Source organism: Halictus rubicundus, chromosome 10 (assembly GCF_050948215.1).
Source record: "Halictus rubicundus isolate RS-2024b chromosome 10, iyHalRubi1_principal, whole genome shotgun sequence".
NCBI classification, from domain to species: domain Eukaryota; kingdom Metazoa; phylum Arthropoda; class Insecta; order Hymenoptera; family Halictidae; genus Halictus; species Halictus rubicundus.
The window spans coordinates 7,861,275-7,884,384 of record NC_135158.1 but is presented as its reverse complement, the minus strand read 5'-3'; the positions used below and the strand labels follow the sequence as shown (position 1 = coordinate 7,884,384).

Sequence of the window (23,110 nt, the reverse complement as noted above, 5' to 3'; positions counted from 1 at the left end):
TTACGTAAAGAAAACCCAACCAAACAAGTCACCCAGCAAACAATATGTCTAAGAAAACTATTGTATTCCTAATAAAAAGTAGCTTTGCAAAATGAAAACTGTGGAATAAAATTCTGATTTTCATAATATTGCACCCAAAATAAATAGTATATTAAAATACAAGTTAGAAATGAAATTCTAACTTTTCTTTGATATATGTTCTTAAGTAAATTATATATTAACAAACTAACTATTTACTGGCCGAACGTCTGAGTAGCAAAATAAGTGCAACTTGTTAATGTCCTCCACGAAAGGAACACGAATTTAACGAAACAGTTTTGCATGTTTCAGACTCAGAAACATGTGCATGGTCTAAATAAGATGTAAAAAAGAGAAGATGCCTAGAGAAGGTGCAAAAATGTTGCATTTATTTTTCTACTCGCGCAATTTGTCGGTAATAAATATCCGAAAATATTTAAGCAAAATAGAGGGTACTTCACAATAATTGATGTCCACCGGATAAGAGAGTCAGGCAACTTCAGTATCGGCAAAATCGGAAGTTCGCCAGAAGACGCACCAGCAACGGATCCCGCGCCTACTCTTTGAAACAGTGAACGAGGGCGATTCAATTGCAGCTCTTGAATCATGAATAATGCACTTTTGTCTCGAACTTCGTAACGCCTTTGTTTCACGCGTGAGGGACGTTGCAAAGAGAGTAAAATTCGTGTTTGTCGTTAAAGAGAATCGATAAGTGGATGGGTTGACAGGTAGATACGACGTCAAGAGATTCCAGGAGGCAGGTGACACCCGGGAAATCAATTCAAGAGTTCCTGGAAGAGTCGGGGACGAATATGTTGCAGGTATTCAAAGTTTGCCATGCGACTGGCACAGAATAGAGACATTTCGATCGAGTGGACATGCCTGTTGATGAAATCGGTCGGCTTATGGCTGGCGGCCGATGAGGCCGAACAACGACGAAGAAATGCTGCGTTGATCTATACGATCAACGCGATCTCGATTGCCACATGCATCGCGTTCCGAGATATCTATTACTCCTGGGGGAACGTTAGCGTGAGTGTGCCATTTTGAACATTCCTAGCGAGACGTTATTGTTAACACATCACTAGGCTGGGGATCTTTGTGCATTTATGGCAAGTGAAAATGTGTGAAATGCAAGAAAAAATTTGCGTTCGTAATAGTCTCTCTACAACAAATCTTCCAGTCATTAAGATTCTTTCAATTAAAGAGATTCTTCCTCCAATTTAATTTTTATAAAATAAACTATTAAAATGGAAAATTGTATACAGATCTGCATTTTTACACATAACTTATCAATTTAAATGATTAGTAAAATTTTCGATGAAGATAACGTTACCCATTTGATCCATTTTGATAAGTAAATAAATAGAATAATTTACACCAAGTAAACGAAAGAATATCCTGTATAACGTCAAAATAAAGTTAACACGAATCATTTGAAGATCGTGTGCACGTGATTAATTGTTGTTATTTTACATTTCTAGGATTGCGTTTTTATTTCGTGTAATATTTTGTACCTCATGATCGTTCTCTTCAAAATTGCTGTTTTATATGTGCACAAAACAGAATTCCATGAGTTAGTTCGGTACACACAAAAGAATTTTTGGCATTCGGATTACAGCTACGAGGAAAAGCTGATTTTGGATGATTGCAGAAGGGTGTCTGGAGTTTTCATCATTGTACTTAGCTTTTGTGTTCAAGGTACTTGTGCTGGATACATGGTGACACCTCTAATTGGTAAGTTAAAGATCAACAATTGACTATAAAAATATAATTTTTATCTTGTTTGTACGTAGGCGGTGAATTGTTTCGTTAATCCCGAGAACTAAATAAAATTTTAAACGGATTAAACTGGTTTCATCTAAAATGTATCAAATAGTGTAATCAATTTTATATTAAATTGGGACTTAACAAAAATGCAGAAACGAGAATGGAAAGACTATACTAATAATAATATATTAACAAGTAATAATCGATTGCGACTTTTCCATTAAAATTCCACACAGCTTGGAATTAATTTCTAAACACATCTAATAAAATGATAAAATTTCAAACAGTATTTTCGTAAATATCTTTCAAAATTGGACGGTTTATTAATAATGCAGAAGTATTTACGTTTCAGCGAACATTGGCAAAAACGACACAGACAGGGTGTTACCATTCAACATGTGGGTCAGTTTTCCCACAGGGAAGTCGCCGTACTTTGAGACACTGTTCACAATTCAGGTATTTCCATTCTTCTTCATCCTATGCAACAGTAATTAATATTATTTTTCTACAGATTCTGTGCGTGTATCATGTCGGTATCTGTTACATTTGTTTCGATAATTTCTTGTGCCTCGTAAACCTGCAAGTGGCTAGTCAATTTCGCATATTGCAACACAGGCTGAATAATTTGAACATCAGCGTCGAGATACAGATCGATCACGAGGCAAGCCTGTCCGAATGTGCAAAAGTCTATCAGGCGAAGTTGGCAAATTGCGTTCGTTATCACCAGGCGCTTGGCGAGTACTGTAAATATGTTGAGAATGTATTTACGATGATCATACTCGGACAGGTGCTGTTTCTGAGCTTGATAATATGCCTCGTGAGCTACCAGCTGTTTTTGGTGAGCACATAGCCGTGTTTAGAAACACTTTTTTGGGTTTTGTATGACATGTGCAAAAGAATATACAGTGAATTCTCGATATATATATATGAACAACACGGGTCTTGACATACCCGAGCCGTGTTACGTTTACACTCCTCGGTGTACGAGGCATCTCGAGCTTCTCGGCCCCGCGGTAGTGGGGATAATTCTGCGACGTTTATCATCCAGAGCTTGACGACATATATAGAGAAATCACTGTACGATGATAATGAAATAGTAACTTACGTTTGTCGTTTGTTTCTTTACTCGCTTAATATGTACACAGGCAGATATACCTCCGTCTCGTAACGTCAGCCTGATCATGAATTTGATGGGCACGCTGTGTCAACTGTTAATGTTCACGTACAGTTGCGACGGCATTATACGACAAAGCTCCGACGTTAGCAAAGCTATACTGTCTGGACCGTGGCCAATTATGCCAATGGACACAGCTGGTAAGAGCTTACGGAAGAATGTATTGTTGATGCTTTTACGATCGAGCCGATCTTGTTGTCTTACGGCTAGCGGATTTTTTCCAGTATCATTAGAAACGTACACTGGGGTAAGGTATTAATTTATTCTGCATTTAATCTTGCAGCATTTAGAAAGACTTCGAATAAAAAATTCTTTTTACTACGCATTTGATCTTCTCATTTTTATAAAGCAATCGAAACGAAGGCGATCATGTCAATGATTATGCAAACTGTCTTCCTTGTTTCTCGTTTCAGGTTCTCAGCACCGCAATGTCGTACTTTACCTTACTAAGACAACAGACTATCGATAGTGTTTGAACAAATGAAGATGGAAATCAAAATTCAATGTTCATACGAACATTGCACTAAATGTTTCATACGTAAAATTACCACATAAGCCAAGTGCAGTGCCGGATTGAGATCTTCAGAGGCCCTAAGCAGTTAAAAGATTTTGGGGCTCCCTTATACAGGATCAACGCAGCAGAGGTGCATAAGGTGGACCTGTAAGATTTCTTAGGCATTTTCAATCATTTTACTGAAGAGTTTGTTCCACTATTCTGAACACTTAGAAATATTATTACTACCTAAAGGATGTAAAATTCAGAAAATTCCTATGGTGCCTCCCTTCTCCTTGTACCCTAGGCACGTGCATACTTTGCTTATTGGTGAATCCAGCGGTGGCCAAGTGTATATAAAAGAAAAACTCCATTACTGTTAACGCGACGAATACGACAGTGAACGTTGTGGAATGATTTAAGATCAACGCGAAGCATAAATTTTAATATTTTCAGAACTGCTTTTATCTCACGAAACTCCTTTCAATTCCTAAACAACAAAAATACTTCCCTTTACATAGAATCCACACACGTAGAACTCCTTTTCACATGATTAAAAAGAAGACCGTAATACGTTCGCTATTACTATCACAGATACGTGGCGTCTACAACCTCCCAGTTTCCTCAGCACTAGAACTACCAAAGGGATCGAAATAATCCGTGTTAACATGCTAGTTTCACAATGGTGGATAACACAGAAGCACTGCTATGGAAATTCATTCGTGACACTGTTTCATTTATTTGCATTGTAACCACATTGATCTTTTGATACTTCTAGTGTTAAAGATAGTCAAATTCATTTTCTACACTATGTTATCTGCAGTCATAATACACAGTACAACAACCATAGTTACTGTACGTTTCTCCTGCCAAATTACTTGAATATTTCATACAGAAGATATGTCCTATTCAACAAACGTTTCAACATTGTAATTGGGAACGTGTCAAAGAACGTCCTGAGTTTTCTTGATAAGTGCGCCTCCCAGACCACTGGTCACTGTCACATTAAACTGAACCCTACTTACCAGAGCAAGCCCCGAGTCGTGCTGTCAAGTATGTCCCAGGTGCTAAGCAATCATCCCCTTTGAATCATGCACAGTGCACCGATCGAACGATCCGTTTTGCTACCCACAGGCGTCAATTACCGGACGCTCGACAGCCACATTTCTGTACGGGGAAAATGAAAAGATGTGACATGTAAACTCGAGGTCATGCGACGAAACGCTCGGCCTGAATACAGGGCAGAAGTAGATCAAAGTCGCGGGGCACGCAAAAGCCCCCTTGGATTCCGCATCCTTGATCATTCGAGCGGGTTCTCGCGGGCAGTTTGAAACCGATCGATCCGAGACATTCGAAACTCAACATGCGCGCCGACGAGACCAAAGACTTTTCTCTGTTCGTCACTTCCTTTTACATGAAGCTGACCGGCATCTGGTCCGCGATCAACCCAGACGAGGAACGCCACAGGAGGAACTCGTTCGCATTCGCGATCTCGTTGTTGTTTCTTGCGGTGTTCGTCGAATTGATGGATCTGTACCACGTCTATAGCACTTCGTTCCAAGTGAGTGTGCGTAAGCGTGTGTGACAGCGATTCTTGAAATCTGCCAGACACCTGGACGTTAGTGTGCTGTCGCTACGAACAAAATTGTTAGGCTCTAAACGAACAAAGAGATGACACCGACTAGGAAAGCCGGAGTCATTTTCGAATTGGGGAATAGGTAATTTCATATTTGTGAAAGTGTTTTATAAGTGTTACGAGACTGAAAATGAAGTTAAGCTCCCTTGTCGTTGGTAATAGTGAGCTCTCAATGTGTCAAATCACTTCGCTTCTTAACGAAGAGGACTAGTGAGAAAAACATTATGAAGACATCTTATTGCTATAAGAGTGCTACACGTATCGATATTTCATCAATTTTAACGAGTATTTACATATATATATATATATTTTTTTGTATTTCGTGCGTTTTTGTGATTCCAGGAAATCATTTACATAACATGCAACCTCGCGACAGTGGCGCTAGTCATATGCAAGATGTTCATACTGCATCTGCATAGAAAGCAACTTTGCGACATAATTGCATATGCGGAGAACAATTTCTGGCACACGAATTACGATTCTTGCGAGAAAGCATTTTTGGATCAGTGCAAACACCTTTGCATAGTGTTCATTTGCTATTTCAATTTCTTCGCTCAAGGAACGGCTTTCAGCTACGTGATAGAACCGCTTGTTGGTAAGGCTATCGACACATCATTTATTCAGATACGAGCGAGAGTGCAACGCTAAATTCAGCGAATAATAATTAGACGTTTTTCGCATTATTTAGAATATTTTTCTGCCAATGTCACGACTCGAAGACTCCCGTTCAATTTCTATAACGATTTTGTTCTGAGGCCATACATTTTTGAGATAACATTTGTGTTTCAGGTACTGCAACTGATTAAATTCTTGGACATTTTTTCATATTTGTGTGGTTACATTTTCTATCCCATTCGAGCTATTTATTAGACTATATTTATTAGACTAAAATGTTTTTAATCTTTTTACTTCTAATCCAAATGTGCTCATTTTTTGTCATAAATTCATAAAATCCGTAATTATTATTAATCACTTGCTGGAATATTAACAATTATTGTATACAACAATTGTTTATAATTTTATATGTTGACAGACATTATGTATGATCCTGTACGGCATTGGCTACCTTTGCGTCGACAATTTCTTGTGCATCACCAATCTGCACGCGGCTACTCAGTTTCGCATACTACAGTACAGAATCACAAACATGCACAAAAATAGCAATATGAAAAAACATAGTGGAGTATCGAGAGAATTGTCAGCCTGTTACGCGGACAATTGTTATGCAGTGTTTAGAGACTGCATTCGACAACACCAGGCACTTATCTCGTACTGTCGAAAAGTGGACGATCTGTTCACGTTAATTGTACTGGGACAGGTGTTAATTTTCAGCATATTGATATGTCTCGACGGCTACTTAATGCTTCTGGTTGGTATACGCAATTAAACGAATGAGCGTCTCCTAGAAGAGCGTACACTACGTTTCACGAAATTTTTCGGAAGATGTAAAAGCAATTTGTTGTTTGAGTAAGATTGAATGAGATCAAACAAGATGGAGGATTAAAGTAAATCCTTTCAGATAAAACAAGATTGAAATAACATCCGAATAGAATAGAGTACTGTGCGTGCTTCGCAAGAAGTCTCGCGGGACGGCAGAACGCTTAGGCTTTGACGTCACACGCTATAGTATATGCAACCGCTTTAGCCAATGGAACAGCTAGAGGCGTGCCCCTTCCACTCTGACCAATCAGCCCCGCATTCCTTTCACGGGACTTCTTGTGCGGCCCGCACAGTAATGGCGTAGTAGAATAGAATCGACATAGAATGTACCTTCAAGTACTGGAAAACCAAGGGACGAGGTTTCAGCGATTCTCCGAACTTGTTTGGGTTTTTGACTTTCTATTGTCTTGCAGGACGAAGCGTCGCCCTACCGACGCGTGGTTTTTACGTTTCACCTAATCGGTACCATAACTCAACTGCTGATGTTCACCTACAGTTGCGATTGTTTGATGCGCGCGAGCTCGGAAATCGCCGAGTCCGTTTATACCGCTCAATGGACAGTTTTACCGATGAATAACGGTGGGAAGATGCTGAGGAACGATATGCAACTGGTCATAATGAGGTCAAGAGAACCTTGTTCCATGTCAGCCGGTGGATTTTTTATGGTGTCGCTGCAAACGTATACTAAGGTAATGGATATTTATTAATCTTTCTTGTAAATCTATATTCGACTAACGGTCTTTGCGATGGAAGAATAAATAACCCAGAGGTGGTTAGTATTTTCATATAAATATCTCTGTCAGACGTGAACTACTATTGTAATGGTAGTACGTAGGTATACTACTCGATGCAAAATTGTTGCTATCAATGTCTATTACAGGTTTTAAGTACGGCTGTGTCATACTTCACGCTGCTGAGGAACTACTGATACTTCACTGAGGAAATAATTTATTTTTTGATTGCCAAACGAAATTTTATATTAGGCGTACAAATCAGAGTATTATGCAACTCGCATACGTGTACAGTATTAATATAGAGTGAAATATAGTTTCTAATAAAATCATTATATTAATCCTACTAATATTAACCCTTACAACAAGGACCAACAATTTTAATATCGTCTACTGACTTTCAAAATATAACTGCAACTATTGTTTCCATTTAAGGAAGATTGTATTAGGTCGTCCCATAAGTTCGTGCTGTGGATATGTTTATATTATTCACCATTGAACAGTATTTTAATGAAAAGCCGCAGAAATTGTATAGTGACGGTATGATGTCTTTGCCAAAAAGGTCAGAAGAGGTTGTGGAATGAAAGAATTTAAATGGAACAAGAGTGAACGGCACGAACTTATGGGACCACCTAATATTTCAGTCCTTTGGAAAATATTTTCAGGAAACGCAGAAAAGTATCACAAAAGTATCACTTCAATTCCTAAACATCAAAAACACCTTCCATCACCTAAAGTTCACACGTACACGCACACGCAATTAATTTTTACATTATTGAAAGTAAGACCTCGGGGAGCATTTCGAACAGAACACTTCAGATTCAACAGTATTCACTGCTACAGTAAAATGGTTCGCCGAAATGCCTATGTCAGTGACAAACCATCTATTACCGACTAACGTTAATATTAGCTAACGACTTGAGGTATACTGAATCCTCTTTACAGGCAAAGGGAGCCGCAAGCATTTCCACGTACTCTCTCAAACGCTGTGATCATGCTGAATGATGCAGAGCGCATCGATCGCACATTATGCTAATTTTACACCCAAAGAGCACCGGCTACCAGGTATTTTCCACGGCAGCATTTCCGCATAGGAAAATGAGCGGACTGTAACGAACAAGTAGCCTGGTGGTCATTGGAAGGCACGCGAGCCCTGACTACAGGGTAAGAACTTAGATCAAAGTCCCAGGGTGCGCGAAGTCTTTCGACCTTTGCATCCTTGATGATCCTCCAGGAGGTGTTCCCGCGCGAAGTTCAAAGTCGATCCATTCGAAATCCATCATGCGCGCGAAGGAGAACGTTGATTTCTCCCGGTTAGTGACTTCCTTTTACTTGAAACTGACCGGGATCTGGCCTGCCCTCAACCCCGCGGAGGAACGACAACGGTGGAACGCGTTCGTTTTCTCGATAACGTTCATGTTTCTCGGCGCCTACACCGAAATCAGAGAGTTTTACTATTCCTACGGCAACTCGTTCGAAGTAAGTGCAACATCGTGTAAGCGTAACGATTAGACCGCGGATTTTATGCATTTATAACGAAAACGTCTAGTCGAAAATTGTCAAAACATCCGAATTCTAACGCGAATGCGAGTAATCTTATTCCGTGACGAGTATACACGTCGAAACTGCGGGTTCTGTGCACTTGTGACAAAAATGAATGGGTGAAATGCAAAGTGAAGACAGAAGATTTTCGGAATATCGTTACACCATTCTCGACCTATTAAAAGTATTAAAAGAAGCAGCTTGTTTTCATTTTAGTTCGGTTTCTTGTCATTCTAGGAGACCATTTTCTCGCTGTGCAACATCGTAACAGTGGCACTGGTCTTATGCAAGATAAGCGCACTCTACATTCGTAGACCGCAATTTTTCCAGTTGGTTGCGTACATGGAGAAGAGATTTTGGCACACGAACTACGATTCTCGTGAGAAAGCGCTTATGGAACAGTGCAGATACATTAGCGTAGTGTTCATTTGTTTCTTCAATTTCTTCGCTCAGGGAACGGCTTTCAGCTATACGATAGAACCGCTGATTGGTAAGACGATCGACTCAAATTCACTTTGACACCAGACGCTGATTTTTCAAAAGTTTCGAGCCTTTGTGCGCACAATATCCGCCACTTTGATCAGATACTGCTGGAAGAGCAAATACAATGACCACAAGAAACAAATATTTAGAGTTCTCCGTACACGACATTAGATTCTACAAATAATATCAAGATGTTTTCCGGTTTTTTAAGGATATTTTGGACACGATGCATCGGCTCGACCACTTCCGTTCAACTTGCATACCGATCTAGTTATGAAGCCGTACATTTTTGAGATAACATTTTTGTCGCAGGTATTGCAAACGATTAGATTGTTGGACAAATTTTTTTTCATCTTGTTACGTATTATATCGTCGGCGTAAGACGAGGCAACGACTTTATAATTGCAATTCTATGCAATCCAATAGAAAGAGTGTTTGTCGCGCTTTCTAGTGCATTCTGGAATCGTGTTTTCGATAATTTACATATGCGATTGAACACTACTAAAATGAAATTACTTATCACATAGGAAGTTGAGATTTCCATATTTTCTCGTGTTGACAGTTTTTCGTTTTGGTCGCCTATGGCATCGGCTACATTTGCGTGGACAATTTCATGTGCATTTCGAATTTTCACGTGGCCACTCAGTTCCGTATATTACAGTATAGAATTTTGAACATACACAGAGGAAATAAAGCGGAAAAGGATAATGGAAGAACGAGTGAATTACCAGCCAATTATGCTGACAATTGTTATACCGTATTTAAAGACTGCGTTAGGCAGCAACAGGCGCTCATCAGATACTGCGAGAAGGTGGAAGAAGTGTTCACGTTAGTTGTACTCTGGCAAATACTACTTTTCAGCGTATTGATATGTCTCGATGGCTACTTGATGCTTCTGGTTAGTAGAAAAGCAAAGAAACGCTGAATTTTAAATGTGCTTTTTTAATTACATTTTCCAAATATTTTCGTTTCTTTTCTTTCCAAATATTTTTAGATTTCTAGTTTTCGGTTTCGTTTCTTTCCACGTGTTTTAAGATATTTCATTCTCTGCATGTTTTCTTTTCAAATCTTTATAGACTTTTAATTCTCCGTGCCTTGCAGAGCGAATCTTCGCCCTACCGACGCATGGTCTTTACGTTTCACCTAATCGGGACCATGTCACAACTGCTGATGTTCACGTACAGCTGCGATTGCGTGGTGCGAGAGAGCATGGGAATCGCTGACTCTGTTTACGAGACCGAGTGGCTAAATTTACCGATGAACACCAGCGGGAAAATGTTGAGAACCGATTTGCAACTTGTCATGGTGAGATCGAGGGTGCCTTGCTGTCTAACAGCCGGTGGATTCTTTATCGTATCGGTGGAAACGTATACCAAGGTGCCGAACATTTATTAATTCACTTGGCAAGTAAATAGAAAATTTGTATATTCGTCTGAGCAAACAATCTATGTGTACGTGAGACTTCGAGAGGAAAATGTCACTGTAATGACAATAAAATAGAATTGTGTATCAACCGTGTCTGTTACAGGTTCTAAGTACAGCCGCGTCTTACTTCACGCTTCTAAGGCAGTATTAAATACTTCGATGAAGAGACAATCTATTTTTTGATGGTCGTTTGAATAACACAGAGTCTTATGCAACTTGCATATGTGTACAGTATTTATATAGAGTGAGATATAGTTTCCAATAAAAATGTTTTCAATATTGATACTGCTCATAATATTGAAACTGGTATTAATGCCAGTAAACAATTTGCATTCTTTTAAGTGCAATTTGAAAGCCCCATTAAACCTAATCGAACAAAAGTAAGTGTTGCAGATATCGTATGCGTGTTAAAGAAGTATCATAAACAAAAATATAAAGTATTATCTGAAAAAGAAATAATGATGACCTTGATGGGACCTTTACGATTTCACAAGAGATGAGCTTCTTTTAACCATTATGATTGGCCTCTATCATGCTGTCACTTCTTCGTGTATTTTTCTCAATTTGAAAGATTAGGTTGGCCATTTACCTGTGAACAAAATTGTTTATTAATGTCATGTAATGTTATGAAACGAGAAGTTGGTGAAACAAATAAAAAGAAAATTACACTTTTTAATTGCTGAAGTGTACAAGAACTTCTAAATGAAGTTATATCGATCAACAATAATCAACAAAAATGGTTGGCCGAATGAAAACGATGTGACACCAACGAAACGATCTTAAATGCCAACAATGCCATAATTTCAATTGTTCAGTAATTATTCAAATGATTGGACGCATACGAATCATTGTGCAAAATAAAAATTGTTTACATCAATTCTAAGTAGCAAGAGTTAACTAGAAGATTAATACTTTTAAATATTTTAATACGTCCAAAATAATATAGCAATATTCTTACACTTTCCTGATACTTTACTATCTTCCATTTCGTCTACTCATTTTTATCACAAGCGAACAAAATTTGCATTTCAGTGATTAAGTACTGCTGAGCCAGGTGTATAGAGATGTTTTAATACATGTATCATCTGATTTTGTTAATACTCGTGATATACATACTTGATCTCATAATCGGTCATCTGTCACTCATAGGTACCATATGATTGCACCGCCATGGCGTGCCATCTGTGCAAATTACTGGTCTAGCAAATATTTCGTTTTGTCGGGGGTAAGTGTAGACCGATGTGGATGTCCGAAATTACTGAGTACCGTCGGTTATTCAAGTTGTCCAGGCAACAGGTGGTCCATTATTACATCGAGAAAATAACTGTGCACTGCCATTTACATAGAAAATATTAATTACACGTATCACAAAAAATGATTTCCCTCTACCGAAAACGTCGATTACTCAATACCCTCTTAATATGACAATATTTATTACTAAAAACAGACCTCCATTTGTGAACAGATCCTCTTGAACAGACCCTCGTTATTTTTATGAAGTATTGCAAGATATGCACTTTTAACGCATACTACTATTAAGAATGCACAAAATCTTTCGCACTCTCCCAACATTTCCTTCACTGTCACCATGATTATCCAGCAACAGCACCATCATAGCTGTTAATTCAATGCTGAACACTGTCGTACTTCTGTTCATACAATGCCGCAAATGCCAACGCCGTCCTGTCCCCTTGAAGTTGCGTGTACGACCACCTTTCTTCGTGCACGCACATCTATCGTATTTGGTATTTGTCTTTGCCCTATGCAACTGTTAGTTACGATCAAGATTCACAGAGGGCTTGACAATGGTCTAGTATCATACATAACTCAAGAATCACATCGATTTTTCCTCCACCAACAATCCTCATACGGTATGCACAAATCGTAATAGATATCTTTCTTCTTTCCACGTATAGGTAGTAATAAGGAAAGATATTAAGTATGCTGCTGATGAATACCGAATGTCGCTTAATTGAAGCTGTTTGATAGATGAAACGGTTGGCAAAAGTATATCGGAGTGATGTGGGCTGGGTTTATGACAAGACCTGTTATCACTCAAAAGTAACAATGTTCTTCTCGAGGAGTGACGATTTCTCGTTCGCTCTGATTTCGTTCTTCACGAGATGCACCGGGATCTGGATGTACAAAAATCGTGCAGAACTATACCGCCGATATCTCCTTATGCTTTACACGTGTTATCAAGCTTGTTTCGGTATAGTCATTCAAACGATAAACGCAATTAACAGCACGGACAACATGAACGTAAGTGGTTTGGAAATTAGTCTAGACCAAATGAAGATCTTGGTGCAAAAACCGGGCGATTTTACAGTGAAATTGTGCTTGTTGAAGCACTGCGTATTTTTATATAATTTCAAATAATTTTATATCGATCAATACTTGAAGTAAGGATTATACAATTTTCGAGACTCGGATTTACCTAACCAAGGTCTTCAACCCTCGTGCGGTCTGTTCGGCATACAAGTGAATGCAGATGCTTGATTTTTATGCTTGTAGGACTTTATTTACGCAACTTTCCTTGCTGTAGCCTCGAGTCAGAGTCTATTCAAAATGATCCTCATGTATCTGCACAGGCAGGACTTTTTCGCGTTAGTGCACGATCTGAATAGAAAGTTTTTGCATTCGGATTACGACACACGAGAGCAGGAATTGGTGAATAATTGCAAACGTCTCTCTGCAATTGGAATCGGTAGCTTCTCACTTTTCACTTATCTCACTTCGCTTTCTTTTATGGTAACCCCGTTAATAGGTGAGTTAATAAATTCAAGTTGAACTTTTAATAATAATGGACTACTGCACTGTTAGCCACGTTTTCGTCTTTAACCAAACAGATTGATTTCAAAAACAGGCTCCAGAAAGCAACTTTTTCTTTTCTACCCTGAATTTTTTCTCAATCTGGGTTACGTAGAAAAAGCAATTTTGCAATGATTATGTGTTGCTTACGAAAGAGCATGAAACATATTACATTGAACATTCTCTTTATGAAACATTTGTTCACTGCAAAGAAGAATCGTAAAGTCTTGGAAACTTAAATGTTTGACGCTATTTATTATAGAAAATATTGGAAAAAACGAATCGGATAGGATACTTCCGTTCCCTGTGCCGACAAACCTGCCATTGAGTATGACGCCGTATTACGAAGTAGCGTTTTTCCTCGAGGTATTACCACTTGACTTGTTTTGTAACCTGCACAAAAAATTTCGCACATTCTTTGACACTGGAATTTCCAAATGCATGAAAATGACTTGTCTCGAATTTTATCTATTGTTATTATCGAAATTATAAAAATGTTTTCACGAGAAATGTTTGAAGAAACGTCTTTATTCGCGTAAATATTGTAAGCAAAATCGTAGGAAATCTGAGTGAATTCGATGTTATCATTATTCTATCTAAAAGTAAAATGTATAGAATAAATTCTATATCTGTCTCTGTAATAGCTTCTAATGCTGTACCAAATCTCTGTAAGTTACGCTTCCTTCGATTACTTTCTGTACCTCTTCAACTTGCACGTGGCCACGCAGTTTCGCATACTACAGTACAGACTATCCAAACTGAATTATACGATTCGGAGAGGAAGTGGCGATGGAAAAATAGAAAAACCCCTACCAGACGCTTCAGAAAGATGTTATGCTACGTTCAGAACTAATATTCAACAACACCAGAGACTCATTCTGTATTGCGGGAAGATCGAAGAAGTATTCAGTCCAATAGTGTTGGGAGAAATGCTTAGCTATAGCTTGATACTCACCCTCATCGGAATTCAATTACTTTGGGTAAGTACAAATAGATCGATGTATAGATCATTAACGAACTGTGAAATTTTATGCAAAATGAAAATGCGGTCGTATAAGTGTTAATTGGGCGAACATAATAAGCGATGCACTTTACTTGTATTTGCAATACGTTCTCCAGGGAGACTCAGAACATGGGGGATTCTTAACATTTATATTTTACCTGGCCATGACCTTCGTCCAACTATCAATGTTCACTTACACTTGCGACGGTCTAATAGACGAAAGCCTGAACGTGGCTATAGCAGTTTTCGACGCTCCGTGGTATTCGTTGTTGATGAATAAATACGGAGAAATGTTGAGAAAGGACCTTACACTCGTTATCCTCAGGTCCAGAGTTCCTTGTTGCATCACGGCCAAAGGATTTTTTCCCATATCCTTGGAAACATTCACGAAGGTACGAAAAATTAATAAGAAAAACAATTAAAAACAATATTTCGAACAGCAGTTCAGTAATTTTCAGGTAACTAACTAAGAACTGAAGTACAAAAATTCCCAACAATATTTGTATGGACAATAAATCCAAATTGCCTTCGTTTTTTATTAAATGGCATTATGTAAAGTGTAAAACTAGCGTTTAAAATAATATATTGTAGCTGTTATCAAAGCAACTTCGGTTAAATTATTATTTGCATCCAAATGATCAATTTTTAAACAAAACTCCAGCTACAGCGAATATTTTGTGTTTTTTCATAAAATTTTCACGTTTGTAAATCGAAAATATATATTTGGAAACATTGTAGGCACCATTATCTGTCACATTGAAGATAAATATGTTTTTTTTTTTCGCAGTGGCTCTAATAATATGATCATTTGGTCAAATGACCTACAGTGTATCTGTATATATATATGTCGAACCGTGATCTTGGTAATTCTTGTATACTTTGCTTTTTATAGGTATGGACTACGACATTTTCATGTTTCACATTATTGAGAGGAATGGTGCACTAAACTGACTAGAATTAGCACTATTATTGTCCATGGATAACGGTGAATTTGATTATATTGAAAGATTCCTCAGATTTTTCGAGAACCAATTAATTCAAAGGCATAAAGGCTTTTAATGGCATCGAAATGTTCTATAGAGGTTGTTGATAATAAGATGTCACTGCAACGTGACACCTTAAGAAAAAAGAACTGTGAATTCGTTGCCGTGGTAAGAGCTATCATCTTGATTATTTGATACCACAATAATGTTATCTATACTATGATTACTTGCGTTCCGTCGCGAAAGAACCGTACACGTGGGGTTTCTTCTTCGAACGTTATTAGTGGCACAATCTTGACTAAGTGAGTTTTTTCGATGATTAGGCATGGTGCATCATGTGGCGACCATTTGAACCGTTGCATGCATTCCGATTGTTTTCGCTTCCTCTTGAGTTACGAGGCGTCGTAAATTGAGAACTTACCACCTTACGCTCCCCAGGGTCAGGCCCATTTATTTCGCCTAAACAGGGTGATAAATCATCAGGGTGGCGCTGATTGAGTAATGCAGCATTCGGCAGAACCAATCAGTGCATCTCTTCTATTATTGAGGATCGCCCTGAAGCAACGAAGAGGAATCCTCACGAGAATTTCGGCTCTCGAAGTCAAGGGAGTTTAGTTGGTAACAGTCTAGCTCTCCGACAGATGGGACAAAGACCGAAGAGGTCGATCGATCGCACAAGTCCATCGTTTCGGGACGTCAATCGCACAAGTCCATCGTTCCGGGACCGTTTAAGGCAAGGCATGCTAGACAAGCTAGACTTCCTGGATGAGTCCCCTCTAGCAGGTCTGGGACAAAACGCGCTTCTTTCAAACATTTAGCGACTCGACCATTGCATAAGCTACTTGAAATTAATTTGACGAGTAGCGAAACAGCGTCATCGCGAGAGAACGTGTTCGGAGCATAACGGAGCTCAGGATTTACAACCTTTGGTGAATTCCAACCATCCGCGCGTTGTCATCGAGATTCGAATCGAACAGGATACTCCTGCAAAGCGATAATTTAGTCTCGTCGACAACACCACTGTACACTGATCAAATAAAAAACACGTTGCAACAATTCCGACCGTTTTGCTAGTCTCCAACCACTTTTTTCATTGTGTATTTTGCGTATGTCACGAACTGGATTCGCAGAGGGCTTTATAGTTTTTGGATTGGGTACCGTGTGAAACTAATCAGTCTATGATAAATCTGTTTAATTCGACACCATATAATTTTTTAAAGAACTAGCCGTTTGAGCCAAATTAAGAAATTCAAAATGCATTTGGAAGAGAACGACTCGAACGTTAAAATGATATAAAGCACATAAATGTCAACGAAGTCCTGTCCCCTTGCTGTTGCGTGTACGACGACGTTTCTTCGTGCACGCACATTTTTTGTATTTCGAATTTGTCTTTGTCCTATGCAACTGTTAGTTACATTCGAGAATCACAGAGGACTTGTCGGTGCTCCATTGTCATACATAACTCACGAATCCCATCGATTTTTCCACTAACAACAAACCGCAAATCTCATACAGTATGCACGAAACGTAATAGATTTCTTTCGTCTTTCCACGTACAGGTAGTAATAAGAAAAGATATGAAGTAGGCTGCTGATGAATACTGAATGTCACTTAGTTAAAGCTGTTCGACAGATGAAACGGTTGACATAAGTATATCGGAGTGATGTGGGCTCGCTTTGTAGCAAGACCTGTTATCACTCAAAAGTAAGAATGTTCTCCTCGGGGAGTGACGATTTCGCGATCGCACTGATATCATTCTTCACGAGATGCACCGGGATCTGGATGTACAAAAACCGCGCAGAACTATGCCGCAGATATCTCGTTATAGTTTATACGTGTTATCACCTTTGTTTCGGTATTGCCATGCAAACAATAGCATCGATCAACAGCATGGACAACACGACCGTAAGTGGCATAACTTATACAGACTGTTAGAATATAGTGATGTTTTCATATGGAAATAATGAGGTTTTCAGTGAATGGAGATGCTCGATTTTTACGTTTGTAGGAGTTTGTATACACATCGTTCCTGGCTCTAACCACGGTTCTCGGTCTGTTCAAATTGATCCTAATGTATCTGCACAGGCAGGACTTCTTTGCATTAGTGCACGATCTGAATGAAAAGTTTTTGCATTCGGATTACGACACACGAGAGCAGGAATTGGTGAACAATTGCAAACGCTTCTCTGCAATTGGAATCGGCAGCTTCACAGTGTTCACTAATGTTACTGTGCTTTCATTTATGGTAACCCCATTAATAGGTGAGTTAACAAATCAAAGCTGAACATTTAGCAATAACCAACTACTACAATGTTAGCCACGCTTTTTGTTAACCAAACGGGTAGTTTGCAAATACGGGCTGCAAGAAGCAACCTTTTTTCTCTACCCTGAACTTTTTCGCAATCTGTGTTACGTAGGAAAAATTCTTTTGTAATATTCATGTGTTGCTTACAAAAGATCACGAAACATATTATATTAAACACTGTTCTACTTCAAAGACGAATCATCCAATTTTGCAAACTTAAATGTTTGACACTATTAATTATAGACAATTTTGGTAAAAACGAATCGGATAGACTACTTCCGTTCCAATACCCGATAAACCTGCCATTGAGTATGACGCCGTATTACGAGATAACGTTTGTAATTCAGGTATTGCCACTTTACTTGTTTTGTAGCCTGTATAAAAAATTTAGCACAATCCTTAACACTAGAACTACGAAATTTTTCTTTTCTTATTATCGAAAATATAAATATTCATTGTTCGAGTAAATATCGTTATCTAAAAGTAGAATGTCGAATAACATCCCATCCAAACCTCGAAAGAGATGGAAGTAAATAAATTCCAAGCTTGTCTTTGTAATAGTTTTTAATGCTGTACCAAATCGCTGCATGTTACAGTTCCTTCGATTACTTTCTGTACCTCTTCAACATGCACGTGGCCACGCAGTTTCGCATACTACAGTACAGACTGTCCAAACTGAATTATACGAATCGGAGAGGAAGTTCCGATGAAAAAAGAGAAAAACCCTTACCAGACGCTTCAGAAGTATGTTATGTAACGTTCAGAACTAATATTCAATATCACCAGAGACTCATTTTATATTGCGGGAAGATTGAAAAAGTGTTCAGTTCAATGGTGTTGGGAGAAATGCTGAGCTATAGCTTGATACTCACCCTCCTCGGAATTCAATTACTTGCGGTTAGTACAAATAGATCGATGTATAGATCATTAATGAACTCTGAAATTTTATGCAAAATGAAAATGCGGTCGTATAAGTGTTAATTGGATGAATATAATAAGCGATGAACTTTACTTGTATTTGCAATGCGTTCTCCAGGGAGATTCAGAACATGGGGGATTCGTGACATTTATATGTCACCTGGGCACGACCTTCACTCAACTATTAATGTTCACTTATACTTGCGACGGACTCACACACGAAAGCCTGAATGTGGCTTTAGCAATTTTTACCGCTCCGTGGTATTCGTTGTTGATGAATACATATGGAAGAATGTTGAGGAAGGATGTCACACTTGTTATCCTGAAGTCCAGAGTTCCATGTTGCATCACGGCCAAAGGATTTTTCCCCATATCCTTGGAAACATTCACGAAGGTACGAAAGAGTAATATAATAATTTGATCATTTGGTCAGTTGACCTACAGTGTATATATATATGTATGTCGAATCGTGATCTTGGTTGTTTTTGTATACTTTGCTTTTTATAGGTGTGGACTACGACATTTTCGTATTTCACGCTAATGAGAGAAATGATGGACGATACTGACTAGAATTAGCACTACTATGTCTATGGATGACGGTGAATATGATTATATTGAAAGATTGCTCAGATTTAACTAGAACTAATTATTTCACTATAAAGGCATAAAAATATATTATAGAGGTTTTCGATAAAAAAAATTTCACTGCAATAGGGCACCTCAAGAGAAAAGAACTATGATTTTCATTTTGGTATGATTTTCATTGTTGTGGGGCAATATGCAGTTGCAAAACTTTATTCGTTTCCTAATCATAGATAACGATTCGAAATCAAATCCTACACTATTATAATTTCAAATAGATCAAAGGAAACATTATTTTTTAAATTACATTTTTCATAATTTTTTCGATAAACAGTTGAAATATTGCCGTGACCGATTGATAGACCAGTCCGCACATTATCAATATGTGTTATTTGTCAGTAGATAGTCCAATGAAATTACCACAAGTGGATATCCTTCTAAGGCGATAATTTAGTCCCGTCGAAAAATCACTGTACACTGATCAAATAAAAAACACGTTGCAGCAGTTCCAACCATTTTGCAAGATCTTCCACCACTTTTTTCATTTTGTATTTTGCGTTTGTCTTTCTCTGAGTCGCGTGACAGCTAGTCGCGATCTAGATTCACAGAGGGCTTGATAGGCTTGGGTATCATACATACTGTTCTTGGGTACTGGGTATCATGCATAACTCATGAATCTCGTCGTCTGGTCGACTATTGAGAAACGGCATTTAGGATACATCGGTGGCGGTAATACCCTCTCTTTTCTGTTCCGCGTTGAATGAATACGTGCACGTAGCAATAAGTATGAATAATAAGCACATATTCGAGGAGTACAGAAGATCGGTAAGTCAAAGCGGCGAGGAAAATGACAATCGAAGGAAGCGTATCGGAATATTGAAGGCTGAGGGTGGCGTGCTAAGATCAATGTCAGTAACTGTTATCCGGTTATTCGAAACTCAAAATGGCCGAGACGCGGACCGACGATTTTTCGATCGCGTTGACATCATTTTTCATGAAGGTCATCGGTTTTTGGGTGTCTGCTGACCCCGTCGAACAACGTCGCAGAAATGTCACGCTGACGTACACCATTGTACTATTACTTTTCGCTGTCTACGTACAAACAGCTGATTTTTATTATTCCAAGGGTGATTTTACCGTGAGTGTTTCGACAATTTATATACAACCATTTACAGTGTGTCCATTTCAACTCGCAACATCTTACATCTTGCGACTGTGTAAATGATAAAGAGATGTTTTTATAAAAATTGTGAGACATAATATGAAACTCTTTTTTTGTGCATGAAATAGGTACTGGGGTAATTTCAAGGTGAAGCTAATTTTTTTAAATTGAACAGGCTTATCTGTTTATTAGCGTCAACATTTTAACGGTGCTCGGAGGCCTGCTCAAAATATGCGTACTGTATCCGCATAGAAAGGATTTCTTCAGTTTAGTGCACCATCTACAGGAACAGTTTTTGAATTCGGATTACGATAATCATGAAAAGAGTATAGTGCACCGGTGCACGAGTCTCTGTACAATTTTTATTGGACTGCTTACTTTGTTTGCACATTTGACAGCGTTTTCTTACGCTGTGAGCCCGTTAATGGGTGAGTCGATGAAATTAAACGGAAATTAACAGATCCTTTAATTTACAATATTTATCTACAATAAGCCAGCTATGAGAAGTCGTATGCATAATTATTACAGTTCTGTCAAACGGAAGAAGTGTTTGAAACAAAAGCAGTCTGACTTCGAAGCTCGATTAGTGGACTTACAAATTCAGTTTTCAAATTAAAGTTTCTTTTATTTGAAACACTCCTATTCACCCTGAAACTGTTTTAATTTTGAAAATATATAGATCCTTCTGCATCTATTCTTCACATTAAACTGCATTAACAGTTTTTAGAGTAAAATTTGTTCAACTTCAATTTTAGCAAATATTGGAAAAAACGAATCGAATAGAGTGCTTCCGTTCAAATTGTGGATAGATCTGCCAGTGACTATGACGCCGTACTACGAGATAGCATTTACTCTGGAGGTATTACCATTTTAGTCTCTTTTTGAATAAATTACTTCGATGTTCAGGGCGGCAATTGAATTTTATAATTGTTGAAACAGGTGTTGTCTCTCTATCAAATCTGTGTGGCCTACTTCTGTTTCGATAATTTTCTATGTATTATGAACCTACACGTGGCCTCACAATTTGGTATACTACAGTACAGACTAACAAACCTGAGGTATAAATATGATAAACTAAATCTTCTCGGAGATTTGCAAGTCTGCATGTTGCATTCCACGAAGGATGTTTATGTTACGTTCATAAGTTATGTTCACCATCACCAAGTACTTCTTGCATATTGCAAAAAGCTGGAAGCGACATTCAATCTAATAGTGTTGGGAGACATAGTCACGTTTAGTTTAGTGATTTGCCTCAACGGAGTCCAAGCACTCATGGTTAGTACAAATAAACTACATTTTATCGCATATAATTTCACGAAAATGTTAACATTTTCACAGTATAATTTAAATATTGATTATTAATTAAAATATAAATGTGCAAAATTTAAAGAATTCTGAAGTGTTCTGATTTGCAATGTACATTTCAGTGAATTTACTTACATGTGCGATTTGTTGTCCAGACAGATTCTGCAAGACGATTCATTTTCCTATTTTTCCTGCTCACATCATTCGTCCATCTCTTGATGTTCACCTACAGTTGCGATGGTGTAATGCACGAAAGTGTGAAAGTAGCCACAGGAGTTTACAATTCCCCATGGTGTAATCTGACCTTCAATAAGTATGGAAGAATGCTACGGAAGAGCGTCATACTTATCATTATGAGGGCCAACGTCCCTTGCTACATTACAGCTCGTGGATTCTTTCCTATAACCTTAGAAACGTACACAAAGGTAACTCGTTTTAAGGTGTTATCAAAAAGATTGATAAAATGCGTAGCAGTGTAACATTTGTCTGGAGTAGATGTGTAAAATTGACTGCGATCATGTTACTGCACGCGAGAATGTGTGCGGCATAGCATATTCACAGTGCAACAGATGCTTCAGAACTTGTATGCACTCTGTATGTACATGCAAATTATATTTTTACAGGTATGGAGTACAGCAGCTTCGTACTTCATGTTGGTGAGACAAACATTGGATGATATGGGAAATGGTTAATACTACTATATTGATGGAACACCTATATGTAACACTAGAACTACCGATCGAAAAAAGTTATTTCATTTTTAACTTTTTATCTTACAGTCATTGGAATTATAAAACTGATTCTATGAAAATTGTTTAATACATTTTTTCATTCAAACACGTATTATAGTAGAAAACTCAGGTACAAGGCATACCTGCGAGTGACTATTAGTTTGGGGAGGTCATTTCTCCTACCAGTGCATGTGTTCACCAATTATACCACACGACCGTTTCCCTTACCATATTTCGGATGATTGCCATCGACGAATCCGCTTGTCCCACCAGTCAAACTCACGCCCCCACCGAGCTTACATTTTTTGTCACTTCGTTCTTCATTTCAGTTCTCCATCATACACTCACCATAACACACTTTTACTTATCCTATCTTGTTTTCTAGTAACTTATGTTTCGTGAATAGTAAATATAGTATATCTCGGTATATCTTGTCAAATTCTTATATCTTCCTAGTAACTCTGTCACCTGAACGGGTCACAAAGTTCGCGTCGCGCGTTGTCGAATTTCGAATCGGGGATTTACAACCCCCATAGCCGCTTCCAGTCTCAACGTTCGTTCGCGATAAGATGCTCGTATCTCCTAAAAAGGTTTTGTA

General features: G+C 38.3%; 3 protein-coding genes and 1 long non-coding RNA gene across 6 annotated transcripts; 3 read left to right on the top strand and 1 right to left on the bottom strand.

Moving 5' to 3' along the window:
• The first annotated feature begins 378 nt into the window (after positions 1-378).
• LOC143357630 (uncharacterized) lies at positions 379-7,551 on the top strand. The gene is made up of 17 exons (XM_076794150.1): positions 379-1,050; positions 1,503-1,755; positions 2,141-2,244; positions 2,300-2,626; positions 2,934-3,209; positions 3,376-3,432; positions 3,529-3,615; positions 3,725-3,805; positions 3,912-3,987; positions 4,050-4,185; positions 4,234-4,508; positions 4,754-5,016; positions 5,434-5,686; positions 5,780-5,880; positions 6,125-6,460; positions 6,945-7,220; positions 7,412-7,551. Exons 1-17 carry the CDS (start codon positions 856-858, stop codon positions 7,457-7,459), a joined length of 3,144 nt encoding a protein of 1,047 aa, XP_076650265.1. The 5' UTR covers positions 379-855; the 3' UTR covers positions 7,460-7,551.
• LOC143357838 (uncharacterized) lies at positions 4,979-12,384 on the bottom strand. 3 transcript variants are annotated; one of them, XR_013082888.1, is made up of 4 exons: positions 12,151-12,384; positions 11,829-12,043; positions 11,190-11,301; positions 4,979-5,088 (listed from the first exon to the last, which is right to left on the bottom strand). It is a non-coding gene; the product is annotated as an uncharacterized LOC143357838 (long non-coding RNA). The 3 variants fall into 3 exon arrangements; XR_013082889.1 differs by lacking the exon at positions 4,979-5,088 and having other exon boundaries at positions 11,082-11,301; positions 12,162-12,384; XR_013082887.1 differs by lacking the exon at positions 4,979-5,088 and having other exon boundaries at positions 11,094-11,301.
• LOC143357833 (odorant receptor 13a-like) lies at positions 8,524-11,028 on the top strand. The gene is made up of 6 exons (XM_076794465.1): positions 8,524-8,741; positions 9,042-9,294; positions 9,499-9,599; positions 9,850-10,185; positions 10,389-10,664; positions 10,816-11,028. The coding sequence occupies exons 1-6, from the start codon at positions 8,544-8,546 to the stop codon at positions 10,861-10,863; spliced, it is 1,212 nt and encodes a 403-aa protein (XP_076650580.1). The 5' UTR covers positions 8,524-8,543; the 3' UTR covers positions 10,864-11,028.
• Positions 12,376-22,742, top strand: LOC143357629 (uncharacterized). Its single transcript, XM_076794149.1, has 16 exons — positions 12,376-12,974; positions 13,227-13,479; positions 18,058-18,161; positions 18,376-18,711; positions 18,851-19,126; positions 19,240-19,259; positions 19,303-19,331; positions 19,717-19,756; positions 19,915-19,969; positions 20,029-20,139; positions 20,237-20,452; positions 20,652-20,904; positions 21,232-21,335; positions 21,416-21,751; positions 21,937-22,206; positions 22,405-22,742. Exons 1-16 carry the CDS (start codon positions 12,702-12,704, stop codon positions 22,471-22,473), a joined length of 2,745 nt encoding a protein of 914 aa, XP_076650264.1. The 5' UTR covers positions 12,376-12,701; the 3' UTR covers positions 22,474-22,742.
• The last annotated feature ends 368 nt before the right edge of the window (positions 22,743-23,110 follow it).

Bases quoted from the DNA above. Each gene is read 5' to 3' on its own strand.
- LOC143357630 (XM_076794150.1), top strand. From the start codon at position 856: ATGCGACTGGCACAGAATAGAGACATTTCGATCGAGTGGACATGCCTG. The intron at 3,210-3,375 runs GTAAGGTATTAA...TTCTCGTTTCAG, and splicing joins CATTAGAAACGTACACTGGG to GTTCTCAGCACCGCAATGTC. The intron at 7,221-7,411 runs GTAATGGATATT...TGTCTATTACAG, and splicing joins CGCTGCAAACGTATACTAAG to GTTTTAAGTACGGCTGTGTC.
- LOC143357833 (XM_076794465.1), top strand. From the start codon at position 8,544: ATGCGCGCGAAGGAGAACGTTGATTTCTCCCGGTTAGTGACTTCCTTT. The intron at 9,295-9,498 runs GTAAGACGATCG...CGGTTTTTTAAG, and splicing joins TACGATAGAACCGCTGATTG to GATATTTTGGACACGATGCA. The intron at 10,665-10,815 runs GTGCCGAACATT...TGTCTGTTACAG, and splicing joins CGGTGGAAACGTATACCAAG to GTTCTAAGTACAGCCGCGTC.
- LOC143357629 (XM_076794149.1), top strand. From the start codon at position 12,702: ATGAAACGGTTGGCAAAAGTATATCGGAGTGATGTGGGCTGGGTTTAT. The intron at 20,905-21,231 runs GTGAGTCGATGA...CTTCAATTTTAG, and splicing joins CGCTGTGAGCCCGTTAATGG to CAAATATTGGAAAAAACGAA. The intron at 21,752-21,936 runs GTTAGTACAAAT...TTTGTTGTCCAG, and splicing joins ACGGAGTCCAAGCACTCATG to ACAGATTCTGCAAGACGATT.